At 32.9% G+C, this 18,661-nt stretch overlaps 4 protein-coding genes and 1 non-coding gene across 5 annotated transcripts; 1 reads left to right on the top strand and 4 right to left on the bottom strand.

Annotated features, from left to right (window-relative positions):
• LOC114420741 (heavy metal-associated isoprenylated plant protein 19) lies at window positions 1-477 on the bottom strand. The gene is made up of 2 exons (XM_028386555.1): window positions 360-477; window positions 1-263 (listed from the first exon to the last, which is right to left on the bottom strand). The coding sequence occupies exons 1-2, from the start codon at window positions 475-477 to the stop codon at window positions 1-3; spliced, it is 381 nt and encodes a 126-aa protein (XP_028242356.1).
• Window positions 478-3,492: 3,015 nt separating this feature from the next.
• LOC114420090 lies at window positions 3,493-9,217 on the top strand. Its single transcript, XM_028385946.1, has 9 exons — window positions 3,493-4,008; window positions 5,037-5,147; window positions 5,691-6,135; window positions 6,229-6,378; window positions 6,761-6,898; window positions 6,995-7,069; window positions 7,375-7,488; window positions 7,646-8,157; window positions 8,524-9,217. The coding sequence occupies exons 1-9, from the start codon at window positions 3,967-3,969 to the stop codon at window positions 9,133-9,135; spliced, it is 2,199 nt and encodes a 732-aa protein (XP_028241747.1). The 5' UTR covers window positions 3,493-3,966; the 3' UTR covers window positions 9,136-9,217.
• A 51-nt stretch (window positions 9,218-9,268) lies between these two features.
• Window positions 9,269-9,340, bottom strand: TRNAP-UGG. Its single transcript has one exon. It is a non-coding gene; the product is annotated as a tRNA-Pro (tRNA).
• A 1,029-nt stretch (window positions 9,341-10,369) lies between these two features.
• Window positions 10,370-14,663, bottom strand: LOC114420089. The gene is made up of 2 exons (XM_028385945.1): window positions 14,541-14,663; window positions 10,370-13,777 (listed from the first exon to the last, which is right to left on the bottom strand). The coding sequence occupies exon 2, from the start codon at window positions 13,660-13,662 to the stop codon at window positions 10,786-10,788; it is 2,877 nt and encodes a 958-aa protein (XP_028241746.1). The 5' UTR covers window positions 13,663-13,777; window positions 14,541-14,663; the 3' UTR covers window positions 10,370-10,785.
• A 1,214-nt stretch (window positions 14,664-15,877) lies between these two features.
• LOC114420087 (pentatricopeptide repeat-containing protein At2g36980, mitochondrial) lies at window positions 15,878-18,164 on the bottom strand. The gene has a single exon (XM_028385944.1). The coding sequence runs from the start codon at window positions 17,936-17,938 to the stop codon at window positions 16,040-16,042; it is 1,899 nt and encodes a 632-aa protein (XP_028241745.1). The 5' UTR covers window positions 17,939-18,164; the 3' UTR covers window positions 15,878-16,039.
• Between the last annotated feature and the right edge of the window lie 497 nt (window positions 18,165-18,661).

Genomic DNA, 18,661 nt, shown 5'->3' with positions numbered 1-18,661 from the left:
CTACATTACTACACATGCATTTGGGTTCTCATCACTGAACATCATGATGGTTTCGGTCTTTATGCAACTATCATTTTCCGGTGCGAACTGATGCATCATAACAAGTTTATCCGACTCATCGTTTGGCTCTTCATCCATGTTAGACACAATCTCCACTTTCTTTCCCGTTTTCTTCTTTAGTTTTTTAAATACTTTCATGGGATCAATACGACCCGTCACCACCACCCGGTGTTCGTTCATGTCGGTAATGAACTTTTCCACTCCTAACAAAAGCGTAGTAGTTACACAACTATTATCTAGTTCCAGGGTAAAAAATTAACAAAAACAAAAAATTAAGAGAAGAAGTTATGAATTCGTACCTTTGCACTTGGAGATGACTTTGGCAACGGTTCTTTCACATGAATTGCAGTACATTGAAACCTTGAATTCTACAATTATTACTTTGTTTTGTTGTTCAACTTTTTTGTTCTTGCCCATGGAACTGAAACATTGATCAAGTCAGAACGAAACAGTGCCATGCAAAGAGAAAATGAAAATGATATTGGAAATTATTCTGAGGAGAGGTTATTTTTGTTTGGTTGATTGCGTGGGAACAGTTAGTTATGACGGTTGATACCTTTGTTATCATCACCGTTTCGGACACAGTTTTTCAAATTTAGTACTTCTTTTATAAAAAAAATAATGTCCTTTTTTATTTTTTAAATTTATTGTTTGATCAATAAGCAACCATTTCAGTTTGCTAAGATAAAAAAGTGAATAAGTTTTAAATATGATAGTTTAAAATTGAACAATATTATAAATATCTTAAAAATTTTAGGTATATTGCTATAAGATTTTTTTATGTAGTATTGATGTAAATATTTTTAGCTAATTAAAAACTATCGTTGATGTGTTTTTTATAATAATTTTTGTAAAAATTACTAAATTTATAACATATAACAGTTTGGATAACAATATAAATTACAAAAAAAATTATATTGTTAATGCATAGATTATTTACTTAAATATGAATAAAAAATATTTACTCAAATTATAATCTTAAAAAAATTATATTACTAAATATTACTCTTATTTTGTTTTTTTCTTCCGCTTGATTCGATAATGTGGGGTCAATACTTGATTTAGAATTTTAGCAGCCTTGATATATTCATTTTATCATTTAGATATCGCAACTATACTTTGGATTTTCCTATTAAAGGAAAAATATACATTGGATTTCATCTCACATTCAACCAATATGCCACATGAACGCGGAAGTAAGATAATCTTGCGTTTTCCTAAAGTCAAATTGGCTTAATAAAGAAATAAACTTTTTTTTTTTTAAGATAAGAGCATTATATCAGTGGAAAAAAAAAGGGCACTTGGAATAATCTCTTCTACCTCAGATAGGAAAATATGGCTCAACCTTTTTTTTTTTTGAAAAATAGGTTTGTATTGTATAAATTAATAAGTATGTTTTGGACAATGAAATGCATAAATGACAAATATTAAATAAAAATTAATAGTTAAAATACTTTTATAATTATAGATATATGAAAATTAGTCCATTATTTTTTTTTATTAATGGAAGATAATATAAAGATAAAGTGATTGGTAATTTTAATTAATAAAAATAACTTGGACTTCTGTGCTGTAATCCATCAGTTTGTCAGCCATGTCCCATGGGCTCAATTGATCTTGTATCTATGTCAGGAAATATTCCCTTTCACAGTGACATAACATACTTATTACATGTACACACTTTCTTTACCAAAATGTATATAAAACATGCATTTTGCGGGGGCACATACAATTGAAGTTGCACACTGTGAAGTGTGTTGTGTGTTTCAGAGAAGACTGTTCTATTTCACAGGAATATTAGGTACACAGATCCATCCTGCAAAAATGTGGAAGCAAAAATGCATAACCCCTCCAATTTCAAGCAACAAACGTAGAGATATATCTACATATATTGCTCACCTTCTTTTGATGGTCATTATTTTGAGACTCCAAACAAAAACTAAGGTCTAGCTATTTCAATCACATCAAAATATTTTTTTACGAGGTATGGATTTTGTTATTAACTATCGCTCTGGAAAAAATTGCTTTTGCCTGCATATTATTTTAAAGTTTAAAATAATATTAGTTATTATTTTTCTAATTATGTCCTTATCTTAGACAAGAGATAACATTAACTATTATTTTTTTTAATTAACAAAACACAATTATAAAAGTAGATAAAATAAAGGTTAAATTATTCATTTGGTCCCCTATAGTTTAACGATTCGTACCTTTTAGTCATTATAGTTTGAAAGTGATTTTTTAATCCCTATAATCTAAAAGAGATCTTTTTAACCCCTATAATTTGTATTTTAATTATCTTTTAATTTTTATTAAAAAAATATATAAAAATAATTAGTTATAAATTATTAATTATTTATTATTATAATTTATTTTACGATAAATTAGATACGAATTAATTGTTAATATTTTTGTAGTTAATTGTAATTGATAATATTATTCATATTTTGATGGTAAATACTAAAATAGAATTAAAATATAAAATATAGGATTAAAAATATTACTTTTAGGAATTAAAAGAGAATTAAATATAAATTATAAAAACTAAAAAAATCATTTTCAAACTATAGAGATTAAAAGATAATTAAAATATAAACTATAAATTTTATAAAATTCATTTTAAAATTATAAGGATTAAAAAATATACGATGAAACTATAAGAATCTAATTAAATCTAAAATAAATTAAGGACGTATTAAAAGATTTAAAAATATGTCGGCATTATTTTTGTATTGTTTAATATATAACCCTCACATTTGCCGCACTATAGTTTACGGTTGGTTGGTGTCCAGGGAAAAGCAAAAGAAACTTCTTGTACATATATGCCAGTGACGTTACAACTCCAATAATTAGAGCCAGTGCCATCACACTTCATAATATGCTCTGATGTGAGTTGTGATATATATATGTATATAACAAGCGTCGGCAGATCCTAGCTAGTATGCGTTACAACACATGTAAGAACATTAATTTGCTATTCATCAACTAAACCTTGAACATTGCAATTTCCTTAAAAATTGTTTGGGGAGTTACTAAACTTAATAATCGGGTTTTTACGTAGTTTCACTATTGGAATAGTAACTGACCTGACAGTTATATAAGAATATTTACCTATTGTAAAACTCACAAAAAATGAATTAATTATACAACTCTACCATAATTGCACCATTGAAAAGGTACAATCTAATGACCATATGGATAGATTCTATCCTAAATTAAAACACATTCAAGGCAAAGTATTGGCACTTAATAAAGGATAAGGATATTAGGATATATAATCAAGTCTTACAAATAATGAAGTGGATGGACCATGAAACTCACCATCAATTTGGGATATATGTCAACCAACAACCAATTGCAACAATTTTTCGTTTGACAAGAAATGACATCAATAGCGACGCATGCCAGCAAAAGATCTACCAATAATTGTGAACAATACATAGATACATGACCAGCTTACAATTAATACCATAAATAAATAGAGTAGTAAAGTAAGCTGCAGCCTCTCATCCTTAAAAAATATTCCTAATTAAGAACAAGAAACAAATTTTGCTGCCCATTTTCCTGTGAAGAAGAAATGAATAGTAGTACTATGGATGTTTCGGCTTTGTTACTAACTGAGGATAGTGCAGATTCTGAAGATGACTATGGCTTCTTTAGTGTGTGTCCCAGCAGCATAGCTATCAGTGATGATAATGAGGATGATGCAGAGTCATGTAGCTGTGACACAACAACTAGTACTTGTGGCCTACCTAAGGATGGTGAAGATGATCAAGGATTTGCTGAATTTTGTGGCAATGAAGTTACAGCTTTAGAAGATGAAGCAGAAATAAGGATTGATCAAGTTATTGTGAATGAATCCGAAGATAGACTATTTTGGGAGACCTGCATGGCAGTGGGGTATCCATGAATCCCAAATATTTTAGATTGTCATTAAACAATAATAAGGTATATCCTGTAAGTTCATATTTCAAAGCTTGTTCTTGAACACCAAATGATATGTATTTATTTACTTTTATCTTGTTCGAGCTTTCATGTGTACCAAATAGACGTTTTTATGTGATGTATGCAAAGAAATAAAAAAACATTAGGTCGGTTTTGAGGGTTGTTTTTTGGGTGCGATTACACAAGGAACCATGATTAAAGAGGAAAAAAAAAAAGCCAGACAACTTTAATGCGAGAAAACAAAATATTTTCAATTTTCTAACTCTATCAAAACTCTTTCATTTCCTTTTTTTTTTTAACTTATTCAAACATTAAAAATAACAAAATTTTAATTTCTACAAAAATTAATCTCACGTATGTAATATTTTGTATTTATATATATATATATATATATATATATATATATATTTACGAGTATAAATTTAAATATTTTATATGTAATATATATTTATATTTTAAAATACATATATATGTAGGAACCCTTATTTATTGTTTTTCCTTAGGTTTATAAAAGGTTAAGATCAGACCTAAAGATTGAACTAGGTCCTCATATATCTGTCTCCTATCATGGTAAGAATTCATTAGGTCTTTTGAACTTAATCTGATTAATATTTTTTTTCAAAATATAAATCTGATAAAATCTAATCCTTAAGTTATCTAATATATCGAATTTTTTATGAATTATATATATATATATATATATATATATATATATATATATATATGTCTGTGTGTGTGAGTGTGTGACATTTTTTTTAAAAAAAATATTATTATATTTAAGAAGGACGACTTCAGTTTTACCTTCCGTGTATATTGGTGTTTTATTTCATTAAAGGGGGAATTTTCTTCTTTATTTTCTTAAAGAATATTTTAAATTACAAAAGTATATAATTTAACATATTTTATACTTTAAATTATTTTTAATTTATTGTGTACACTCTAATTCTTTACACATACTTAATACCCGTGTATTTTTTTTTCTTTAAATTTTTTTATTACATCACTCGTTTACATTTATCTTTCCCTTTCAGCAAATGGTGTGGATGTGTATACACCCTGGTTGGCATCAAAAGATCAGATTTTCTAGCTTAGGGAAAAAGAACATGATGCCTTTTGCCATTAAACCTTTTGGCCTTATCGAGGTATATTGGAATCAAATCTCCTTCAACATCAAGAAAATGCTTATCTTGCATAGAAAGAAAATGTCCACGGGCGACAAAAGATATATATATATCCCATGTTGCATGTTTCTTAATTAGTTGAGTTAGCTCCGAGTACTGTACAGGAAATATAAAACTAAAAATCTGTTATGTATCTTTCATACTTTCGGCACTTACTTGTTCATTCCACATTCTGATTGCCTTTTGGGGGTTCCATTTGCCTCCTAGGTGATTCAATTGTTATATATATAATTTCTTTGCTTCCTCTTTCAGCTTACTCTAACATGCATGCAATTTTCTGAAGATGCATATAAACCATATAATAATCTGCCAAAGTGGTAGTATATAACACAATGCATGTTTGGCGCTTTATTGGACATACATGGATATATGCACGTAAACCAAGTGGTTATTAATGTTTATCGAAACATTGATCGATCTTGAGAGAAATAAATAGCTATAGCTAGCTCTTGAAAAATGGTGGAGGTAGTTGAGATTGAAAGTTTGTTTAACTATGCCATGAAGGGGCAATGGAAAGAAGTGCTAGAGGTCTGCAAGAACAACCCTCGAGCGTTGGAAACTAAAGTCACAAAAGCAGAAGACAGTGTTTTACACATCGCTGTCTATGTGGGCCAAACCATTTTTTTGACCACCCTTCTTGAGAACATTAATGAAGATGTCTCTCTTGCAATCCTAAATATGCCAAACTCAAAGGGAAACACTCCTTTGCATCTAGCCGCAGAGCTTGGGAAAGTGGACATTTGCAACACTATAGCCAAAAGAGACCCCAAACTCATTTTGTGTCGCAATTTTAAAGATGAGACCCCTCTTTACCTGGCAGCAATTCATGGTACCAAAGATGCATTTTATTGTCTCCATGGTCACCTACAAAACAAAGATGATTATTCGCCATGTATTAAGAGCAACGGGGACACTATTCTTCACTCTACCATCTCTAATGAATACTTTGGTTAGTGCCACTCTCATATGGTGCAATTTGTTTTATGCTAAAATAGTTTCAGTTTTTATGTATGTTGGCTGAAGTTTGATGAATTTTTTGTAGGTTTGGCACTTCAAATAATTCGGATGTACCCAAATCTTGCGGATGCTGTCAATCAGGATGGGTTATCACCTCTTCATATTCTTGCTATGAAGCCAAATTGTTTTAAAAGCAGCACGCGGATGGAGTTTTTGGATCGTATGATCTATAATTGTAAGATTAATACTTATTCCCATCTAGTTTTTTGCTATATAATTTTCTAAGTTTGAAGTTTTTATTTCATTCAATTATAATTTATTTTACGTAAAATCTGTTTCTATTCAAAACATGCATTTTCTCTTAATAAAAAAAACCTAACAATGAACAAAAAAAAGAGAGATCAATAATTAGTTGAATTAAAGGTTAGTATTCAACCCCCAAAAAATATCAAAGGCATTTTTGGAAAAATAATTTTTTTGAAAATTTATGATTTATACATAGTATAGATAATAACATTTTTCATCATACCTACTGGTCACAGAGGATTGAGTTTCATTATACATATATAGTAGTTTTGTAGTCTCTCTTGTATATTTCTGACAAACGGTTATGGCAGGTTTGCTTGTGAATGAGTTGAAGGAAGAGACAGAGGACCTAAGTAGTAATGGAGAAGATACACATTTTAACTATGCAATGAACTACAGAACATGCTTCAGCTTCTTAAATTTGTTGAAGAATGCAGTTAAAGCTATAAGTGCGCGAATCGTGTTTCATGTATTTAGTTTGGTTTACCTATTTCATGTACATGGCCAGCCAATATAACTCTTCAGTCTGTTATGCTGGGTTGCAGCAATAGGTACAAAGGATAGTAATGCTGGAACTGATGATGAAGAGAATCTCCCAAAATCATCCCCCACTAACTTTGGTAAAACCCTTCATTTCCTCTTGTAAAACCATGATTTTAGTGCTACCCTCTGACTCTAAACATAAATTAGAGTTTATAAACTATTATGGAATTTTAAGTGCTGCATTCATTATAATGATTAATATTTTATTAGAAAACTCTTATTTGTACTCCTAGCTGATGCAATTTCTACCTCCCCATTTTCTTTTCACTTACTAGTTACTATAATGCGGCATGCATGAATGCTAGCTGTTCGTGAAAATGGTCAATTTTTGGGTGTTCTGAATATACCCATAGTCTAACACATTCTATATTATTTTACACAGTGCAAGAGCGAGCAAAGAAAGAAAATAAACTCTACCGATTCCCTCCGAATTGGGAAGTGCTGATCCGATTTCTGACCATTATGATGAAGGCTTTGCTAATACTTTTTGGAGTGGGTAAGCACACGTACATCACCAATTCACCATGTATCATTTCATTGTCATACAATGAACATGCAGATGAGATGGACTAATTATGAGGTTTAGTGGACTAATATAATATAAACAACCAATTTCTATGTTAACTTCTCTAAATTGAGTGACACACGTACAGGAGCATCTTGGATAGGAAAAATCCAACGAAGGAAGGAGAAACACATTTGGGCTAAGCTAGTGATGGATGAATTGATTGAGAGAGCTTCTCTGTACAAGTATGACTATACTGGAAAAAGCTCTTTTGTTCTTCAGCATGACAATGATATGGAAAACAAAGATAGTCACGTGAACAAAAAAACTATTGAGAAAAAGAGAAGTGTGTCACCAATTTTAATTGCAGCAAAGATGGGAGTGAATGAAATGGTGGAGAAGGTCCTAGATACCTTCCCAGTGGCCATCCATGATGTAGATTCTGACAACAAGAATGTTGTTCTTTTGGCTATAGAGAACAGGCAGCCTCGTGTGTACAAGCTGCTGGCAAAGAGGAATTTGGTAAAGGAAAGTGCATTTTGTCACATAGACAATCAAGGTAACAGTGCATTGCACCTTGCTGCCATGTATAGGGAACATAGACCTTGGCGTGTCCCTGGTGATGCCATGCAAATGCAGTGGGAATATAAGTGGTACAAGGTAAATATTCTTCATTTCAATCCTAATAATATTAGAATGTTATCTTGTGATTGAAAACTATTATGAAAAATCATTACTAAAGTACTTTCATCATAATTTTTGATAAGGAAATTTATTTATTAATTCCTTAGCAAAATCATTTTAGAAATGTTTACAACAATGTCTCGGACAAGATTACCTCTAACGAGGATAAATGTGAGGAAAAAATTGGAAATCTTTACAAATTAGCATAGTCATTTCCCACCAACTAATAGTTTGGTTGAGTTTAACTTTTAGCCTTTGGTTTCAAAAGTTCAAATTATAGACGGGGTAAATAAATTTAAGTTTCCACTTTCCTTTGCTCATAATTTATTTGTGCCTTTTCAGCTTGTTAAGAATTCCATGCCACCAAATTTCTATGCACGTTACAACAACAAGGGACAAACAGCTAAACAGGTTTTCATCATCACTCACCAACCACTCGTGAGAGAGGGAAGGAAATGGCTGTCCAAGACCTCAGAGTCATGCTCACTAGTTGCAGCACTTGTTGCAACAGTAGCATTCACAACCTCAACAGCAATACCAGGTGGTGCCAATGAGGTAACTGGTGTGCCAGTGTTGAGTGGACAACCTGCTTTCAAAGTCTTCGCTGTGGCATCACTTGTGGCACTGTGCTCCTCAGTGACAGCCCTTGTTTTGTTTCTTTCAATACTCACATCAAGGTTCCAAGAAAAGGATGTTGCTATGGACTTACCAAAGAAGCTTCTCATGGGAATGACTTCACTTTGGACATCTATAGCATCAATATTGGTCTCGTTTTGTGCAGGACATTTCTTCATCATTGAAGATGGAATGAAATCCTCAGTTTATCTCATATATGCTGTGACATGTTTGCCAGTGTCGTTTTTTGTGTTGGTTCAACTCCCTCTTTACTTGGATCTCATGTTGGCTATATTTCGGAAGGTTCCTCAACGTGTTTATAAGGTCTTCTCCCATTAGTTCTTTGCTGATTTCTTCATTGGAGTTCATTTTTGTTACTGTAATGAAACTTGTTTGAATTTTTTACTGAGGCATTTCAATACTTTGCTTTGTTACAAGACAAGATCAAAAAAACATACAAAAAATAATTTAAGGGGCATTCCGAGAATCGAACTCGGGACCTCTCGCACCCAAAGCGAGAATCATACCACTAGACCAAATGCCCGCTCGTCATGATAATAAAACAATTAGCATATTATCCGTTTTTAAAGCCTAACCAACATGGAACAACCAAAGCCCAGAAAATTAAAAACATTTGTATTATAATGATTTCAATTAAAATATTTATTGTCATTTTTGTATTATAAAACATCAGTCTTATTAATTATGATTTTCTAAGTAAAAAAATTAAAAAATTTTGTTATAGTCGCATATGTTTGATTCGTGTTATTTTAAAAAATTTTAAATCAAAGGTGGAACAAAAATATTAATTTATACAATATTATAATTTTGAATGAATAAAACAGATACAAAAAAGATTGACTTTGATCCAAGGACCATCATCAATAGTTTTAGTTCTAATAGCCAACCCCTTTGACATTTTTCATGATGTTGGAGTTCAAACATTTTATAGGTCTTTGCTTCTATTATGCTTACTAGTGGGCTCAACCGAGATTGGGTATTTTTCCAATTCTTGGAAAATAAGTATAAGATAAAAATAAACGGTAAATATTTATTTTTTATTTTTGAAAGTGTAAAAAGATAATAAATTGATTTTTGAAAGATAAAAAATATAAATTTAATCCTTAAATGTATAAAAAAATATTATAGATTCTGTTAAATTTATAAAATTATTTTGTCATTAAAATATAATATTTAATTTGATAATAAATTATATTTTTTATTATGAATTTAAAATTAAGTTACAAAATTCATGAATCAATTTATCATTAAATAATTAATTGTTACAGGATCAATGTGTCACACTTTTAGCATAAACTAAAGTTTCCCATCTTCTAAGAATCAATTTGCCACTTTCAATGGATATTTACCCTAAATTAAATCAAATTTCTTTAAGAATTAAAAAACAAATTTCTTTCATAAATCAAAACTAATGCACCTCAAGTTTTAAAAATATTAAATTGTTATAAAAACTGAAGTACATAAATTGATAAGTGAAAAAAGTTTAATTCATTTTAAACTTATTATTTTCTTTTCATATAAATAAATACTCATTCCAGAAAGGACAGCCTAAGTCCATAATTGTGCATTGCATTTGCTTTTCACATATACTTAACTCATTCATTGAAAAACGCAGAAAAGAAAACCTAGTTGAAGAAAGGGAGGGGGGAAGAGAGAGGGAGAAGTGTTATATTTGCCATGGCTGAAAGTTCCAGCAAAGTACATTAAGAGGCATACATGGCAGTCAGTCTTTTCAACTTGAAAGATATCTAACTTAGGGAAGATAATATGACTGCTATATATAAAGTAAATGCACCGATGAGTAGTGAGTTCTTGGTAAACCTCACTTCCGTTAGTAATCCACAGCCTACCACTAACAATTCACACTTCCTAGGGGTAGCCAACACAATACCAAAATGTTACTACCAGCACTAGCTCCATCTAATGAAAAAAAAAAAAACATTGGGCTATTCAGTCACCCATGGCCTTTCATTTCAAGCCATAATAATGCATTGGTAGTGCACCTGGATCAAGTTCCCAGAAGCCCTTAAGATTGCCATGCTCTTCTGTCAGTTTGAAAGCTGGGATTTGGTGGGAGAACCTAAGCAACTCTTTTCTGGGTATTCTTAGATTGACAGATGATCCTTCATTTGATTTGCCCCGGAAAACTGAAGTATACCCACTAACAAACTCCAGAACTAATACATTTATGAACAGATCAGTTTCTTCAACAACTTCAACTATGTCATACTCGCAATTTTCCATCTCAAAACATTTCATTTTATTTGTCCATTTTCTATATAACGCCCAAACGTCACCTTTCCTCGGAAAGATGGCATAATTCTTATTCTTACCAACAGCATCGGCATGTACTTGATGTGAAACACAAGAGGTGGTACTATAAACACTGAGAAAATCATGTGTTTCATTAACTTTAAATCTGCCACAGGAAATAAGAATATCTTTGTCTTCCCATTTAATGGTATTCTCTGGTAGCCAGCAGCAAGTAAGCCAGTAAACATGCAATTCAAGATCTGGGCTTGTCTCAATCTTTTTAATCTGACCGTAATATTTTGGCAATCCATCTTCATCACTGTAAAATGCCCAAATCTGACCAATCTGAAACTTTTCAAGGGCTCTCCCACCATCAAAATCAAAGAATTGAGTATCTGGAACATTGATAGCTTCTGGGCTCGATTCTGGAGGAGCACAACAATTATCACTGTCATCAACAGAATCCTTGTTCTCTGTTGCCAAATTGCTTCTTTCCAAATTAACCTTGGGAATAGATGCATCTCCCTCAGATGTCATAAGGGGTTCTGATCTATTTGAAGGCCTTGTATTCTCACCACCAGATGAACTACGACCAACCTTCACATCCGAATTTTCAGGAACAGCAATCTCTTCAAGATTCACTGGCAAAGCTCCAGGATCAAGTTCATAAGATCCTGCTGGTACACCCACTCCTTCCTGACCAGTCAATTTGAAGGACGGAACCCTGTGAGAGAATCTAAATAATTCCTGTGGTGGAATTTGAAATGATTTGTTTTCTTCATTAATATTTCGAAGGAAGAGACTTACAAAACCTTTCAACTTAGCCATGTATGCAACATATACACCCTTACCTTCAACATAATCTGTCAAGATTTCAACAAACTCATATTCATACAGCTGATGAGATTTCACATCCATGTACCATTTAATATCCCAATTTTTAAAAAGGGCCCAAGTTTCGCCCTTTCTAGGATACACTTTAAAAGTATTACGGCTAATTTTTTCACACAAAACCAGATGAGAGAACATTAGATGATCTTCAGTGATGTCAGTGTCACCAAGTTTATATTTACCACAAGCAACAGGCAATTCCTCATTTACCCAGTTGATTTCATCCTTGCAATCCGGATGTGATTCAAACCATATTATCTGCAGCTTGAATCCAGGAGACAAAACTTTTCTGATTAAAGCGTAGAATCTAGGCATGCCTTCTGCTGTATCATAAATACCCCATATCTGCCCAGCAGCAAAACATTCTTTATTCTTGCCCTTGAAAAAATCATTGAACTCTGCATCAGGATAGACATAAACATTAGGATGATTTTCTGCTTTGGAGGTTGAATCTGGAGAATGCTCTGAATTTCCATCCATCTGTGTTGACCCTCCCACTGCATCTTTTCCCCTATCCGTCTTAGTTTCCTCATTTCTTTCAGAATACAAGTGTTGCTTCTGTTTTCCTTCTTTATGTTCAGCAGCTAAACCTTTCTGATCATTCATTTTAGTTGTCTTGCCATGACTTTCACCATCACCACGTGGTTTCAAGAAGCCATTATCATTGTTTTTCACATTCTCCTTGTAGGAAACTTGATGCTTTTGACGTGTAGATCTGCGTGGATGCCCTTCTCTTGGAGATGAATGGTTTTCTACACTAGAATTACCATCCTTGCCAGCAACTATATCTTCTTCAGAATCATTGCTGCTCATAGTATCAGAACCTTCACTGGATTCTGCCACCTGCTTCCTCTTCCTCTTTCCATTTGGTTTTCCAGAGACATTACTAGGTCTTTTTTTATCATAAGGCCCCATATTGGACTTCTCAGCCTGCGAATTGCCTTGAGATCCTGCACCCATCTTGAAAGCACCATGATTCAAACCATCTTTCTGCTGGTCAGAAGCTTGCTGAGTTGAATTAGTTGCTGGTGATGATGTACCTTGTACATTCACTTCATATGCAACAAAGGGCCTTTTGCAATTTTGACAGCGAAGAGATTTATTTAAAATTTCTTTGTAATATTGATACCTAACAGAACAAAACGGGCAGACCGTCCAAAAAGTAGGGCGGTCACCATTTTGCTGCTGCTGTGCTGGCTGCCTAGATTGCTGCTGCTGCTGAGAATTTGAGCATGACGAGTTGGGTCTAACATTGTTCTTCACTGTAGAATTAAAACGTGACATAGCAGGTTTGTTCGTTGGAACTCTACGCTTCATGTCAAAAAGAGAACGTTTTTCTCTGTCCAAAAGCACTCTTTGAGCTTCCCCAATCAACTTGAATGCAGATTCTGCACCAGCAAAGTTGTTTTTGTCAGGATGAAGTTGGAGAGCGAACTTCCTATATTGCTTCTTAATTATTGCATCACCAGCTGTCTGTTCGACCTGAAGAATTTCATACCAATCCATCTCATTACCAAATAATTTCTGCTCAGAAGAGCAGTGCACATCACAAACAACAAGCATTTGAGCTATATTTTCCAGATCAGGGTACAGCTGCTGAGCCTTTAGAGCAATTTTGCGAGCCCCCACAAAATCCCTGTTTTCCATCTTCTTTTCAGCAATGTCCTTGGCCCTTAAGGCCTCTTCTTTATTGCAGTCCATCAAAGATCCAGATCAGAAAATCTTATAGTGGATGCTATGGCCAAGTGAAGCTACATTTAATCCAACAACCCACCAGTCCCCCAATCGATATGCAGCAGTCAATTTCAGATTCACCCTGCATATTTTTAATAACATGCAACAATTAGATCCCAAATCATTCACTTCAAGTCTTAAAAGAATGTAGGAATCATTGATATTCCAAACACATATCTAAACATGATAACAACACAAGTATAGATGGTTTGGATCATTGAATCCATTATAACAACAGCAGTGCAATCACAACAAAAACCTATATACAAATTGTACGTGATCACCTCTTGCTGTATGTGAATTTTTGTCGGACACAAAACAAGCAGAATATCTACAAAAATTAGAAATAAGTACAATAATGGAGGTGTACATAAGACCAAAGCGAGAGATCAAAATGCTTCAATTCAACAACTACATCAAAAAGCAACCAATAAGTGAAGACACTTTAAAATCTACTTTAGCATCATCACCAAATGAAAACATGCAACGAACACATTCAAGAAAATGAGTAACACTAAAACTCAAAAACGAGAACATATTAAAATAACAGACAAAAACCCTAATTATTTCGAGAAAAATACAACTGGAAAAAAAATTGAAAAAGAAAAATGAAAAGTAAAGCAAAAGGTGTCAAGTAAAAAAGATTTAAAAAATAAAAAACTGAAAGCTACCGTTACGATCAAGTAACGCGCATGGACCAAAACATAGTTTTCGTCTTCATGTCAGAACAATGCACTAAACAAACTGAACATGCAAAAAGTAAATGCAAAAGAAAATAGCGTAAAACTGGTAAAGCATAAACCGAAAAGGGATTGTGAAAGGTTAGGCGATGGAGTTGAACGGACCTTGGGAAGAAGGAAGGGAGAGGAAACGAAACGAACGGGTGATGACTTCTCAGTTCTGAAAGTGACAGAGACAGACACCATCATAAATCTTATACTCATTCATATTCATTTCTTTTCTTACAATGGTTGGGGGCCTTCAATTTCAATTTTTCGAGTCCAACCCATCTTAATTTTCAGTCCAACCCAACTCACAAGTAGAATTGTGTATTTTTATTTATTTATAGGAATCGAAGATAGATACATTTACAATTGATTTGGTGATATTATTTGATTTTAACCTTTATCATTCATATGATTGTATTCAAATTAGTTTTCTTCACTCTTGTATAAAAATGACTTTCTCATTAAATGTATTCTCGAGTGAAATAGTTATAATTTAGAGAATTAAATGTAGTTATAATTATCAATTAAAAATAATAATCAATTATGTCGAATGTACCAAGTGAAAGGAGATTATGTCCCAAAGAGTGAGAGAAGAAAATCTAAATCATATAAACACAATCATTTGATATCATTCCTGATTGTATCAATGTTTTGTTTATTAATAAAATGATATAAGCATTTTGCATTAAAAAAATGAATGGTTAAGATTAAATCACAAAGTTATGTTTTTAGCTCTTGTAAAAAAAAATCACAAAATTAGATAACTTTTTGAAATAATCATATGATTGTTAAATAACATTTAATTTTAACCATCTATAATTTTATAGTTCAGATCTACTTTTTTCATACTCTCATTTGTAAACACACCTCTCATTAATGCACCCCAACAATTATATTATTTGTTAAAAAGTTATTTCATCTTAAACAAATGTTATATGACAACATTTCATTCATTTTCTCTATTGAGATGTAATTTTTTCTTTTTAATTAATAAAAGTTTATAAAAATGTTAATTAATGTAATTACAGCTATAAATATTTTCATAATTTAAGCATTCAAATTGTTACCACAATTATGTATTCTTATTCAAATTAATTAATAACACCAATATATATTCTTATTCAAACTTATAGTTGATTCAAATTAAGAAATATCACAAGAATTTATTTTAATTTCATAACACGATTTATATAATTAGCGATTTAAATAACATGTATACCCATAATCATTTAATTTACAACCATGGCAATTTTTTGTATATTTGAGTCAAAACTCAAAAGTAGTATTCTCTATTGATTGAAATCTATGGAAAATAATAAATTATGAGTGAGATTCTTTAAATAAAAGGTGAGAATGAGACTCACAAAATTGTGATTTTCAAAAAAAAAAAAAAAAAAGAAAACCTAATACTAATAAAAGGTGTATTTGAAAATACTGTATTGAAGAGTGCGTTGTTAGCACAGAGTTAGCTGCTTTCATTCGCAGCCACGAGGCAAAGCCCGGGCTTGTGGTAGTTTATCGTTGAAAGAACTTCTAAATTAATCTCAGGTTTGACGGCACCAAAGAAGACAATAAAAATTACATATCAAGTTATCTTTCCCATATGCTTCACTAGTCTATAAAGGTCCTTCAATATCAAAATTAATAGGCGATGTATGTCTCATTTCCAATTCAAGAAAGTATAGTATCTTGGATATGTCAGCCATGTAGGGATATGCATTGTTTCCTGATACAAAAGAGGTAACCTCGTTTCTTATCTCAATCCAACTACTACCAGGTACTTTTTTCACCCCTTGATCCAGCATTGCCTTCCGGACCATCTCTGCTTCCCTCCACTTCCCACTTGCACAATACAAATTTGACAACAATACATAACCAACCTCCTTTTCAGGCTCCAAGTTCTTTAGATATTCTCCCACACTGCTCCCGGTTCCTAAATCTCCATGTGCATAACATGCTCCTAGTAGAACCTCGCATGAATTGGTCCTAGTTATGCTTGTCTTTGAATACTTCTCAGCTAAACTTCTTGCTTCTGCCACGTATCCACCGCGACCAAGCATATCCACCATGCATGCCACATGGTCCATTCCATGGGATAGTCCAAATTCCAAACACATTGATTGAAAGAACGCAAAGCCCTCACTTATAAGCCCCAAGTGGCTGCAAGTCATTAACAGCCCTGTGAAGGTTACTTCATCAGGTTTCACACCAGATGCCACCATTTCTCTGTATAAGCATATAGCCTCATTAGCCCGCCCGTGCAGTCCAAATGCAAACAACATTGAATTCCAAGAAATCAGGTCCTTATCAAGAATGTCATGAAATGCAAGCCGTGAACCTTTTATATCCCCACATTTTGCATACATATTAACCAAACTATTGCCAACATACAAATATTTGTCTAAACCATGACGAATAATGCAACCATGGACCATTCTTCCATGAACCAGTATCGCTAAGCTAGCACAAGCATGAAGGACTGCTCCGGCTACTAAATCATCAAGCTGGACAGAGTTTCTTGTCAAGTCTAAGAACATACTCAGAGCTAGCTCTCCATTTCCATTTCTCGTATACCCTGCAATCATAGAAGTCCAAGAAACAATATTTCTCTCAGGAGCTTTCTGGAAAGCAAGAAAAGCTTTCTGGGTATCCCCCAATTTCATATGAGCATCAATGATGGCATTCCAAGACACTTGATTAAAACATCCAAAGGAGTTAAACACCTTCATGGCATCATCTTGACATTCTAATTTAGCATAAAAGCTTAACATCGAGTTCTTTACTTCCATAGCAGAGCTCCAACCAGATTTTATCACAAAACCATGCACCATGCATCCGTATAACATCTCCATTGACACAGCACAAGCGTTAATGAGAGCACTGAAAGTCCACTGGTCTGGCTGACACAAACTCCCACACATCTCTTTAAATAAATGCAAGCACGCTTCAACTTCGCCGCGACGAGCATGGCCCACAATCATTATATTCCAAGCAATCACAACCCTTTCGGGCATGCTACGAAACAGTTCAAGGGCCACGCCTAACCGGCAAGAGTTTGCATAAGCAAACATAAGTGAACACCATGTCACTTCATTGCTATCACTCATCTCATCAAACACTTTTCTTGCATCATCAGGAAGCAAACACTTGCCATACATATCAATGAGCGAGTTAGCCACAGGAAGAGAAGACAGGTAGCCTGAAACAACAATCAAAGCGTGTAGGGTTGCTCCAAAACGAACATAGGATGCACCAGCGCAAGCGCATGCATTTAAGACTGCAGAGAATGAGAAGTTGTCGGGTTTGGAATGGGAGATTCTCATGCAACCAAAGAGACTAAGACTCTGTTGGTAAAGTCCCACGTGGGAATAGGCGGTTAGCATGGCGTTCCAAGCAACAGAGTCTTTGTGGGGTATTTCATCGAACAGTTTGCGAGCATCGGAGATTTGACCTGAACGTGCTAGCGCTACAATCTTAGGCGTAGTACGGAACAAATAAGAGCGCATGCCATTCATTCATTCAGGTAGTAATAAGCTTTCGAAGCAGCTATGCCACAATTGACTATTACTCACGTTACCTGCAAACACCAAAACGACTTGTCGTTTATGAGACCAACCTAATGTGTAGCAGGTGGCAATTCCAACGTTTTACACATAGCTAGCTGAACCCGTGAAACGTATGTAAGAAATGCCCAACGAATAAATAAATAATAAATACTCTAACAGTGTAAAATTATATTATCACCCAATCTCAACATCATATAATACCATGTTCATGGTCTTGGGTTAGAGACATAACAGGTTCAAAGTCAAACCAAAAAAATATATAAGATTTATGGTAATTATTTTATAAAATTCACATAAAAAGTGAGTTTTAGTTGATAATATAAAAACTTTCACATTAACCGTATATGTCAATGAAACTCTTAAAAAAGTAGAATAAGATTTAAGTTATTTGGTGAAGAGTAATGCTACATTCTTTTTAAGACAAATTTTTTGGTCTTATTTACTAAATCAAATCAAATAAAGAAAATTCTTAATTAAATATTTGATTAAAGAATATTTCCACCTTTTATAATTTTTTAAAAGTAATTGAAAATAAACACCCCAAAAAACTGAATAAGAAAATAAAAAAAAATTATTCAATAAAAATTATTTATTAGATTAAAAACACACAAAAAAATTAAGTATTTAAAATTATACAAGATTTTTAAAACTATACTGATTATTGAATTGATA

This window comes from Glycine soja, chromosome 7 (genome assembly GCF_004193775.1).
Source record: "Glycine soja cultivar W05 chromosome 7, ASM419377v2, whole genome shotgun sequence".
NCBI lineage: Eukaryota > Viridiplantae > Streptophyta > Magnoliopsida > Fabales > Fabaceae > Glycine > Glycine soja.
Note: the sequence above shows the minus strand (reverse complement) of the source record. Positions and strands in the feature narration are given on the sequence as shown.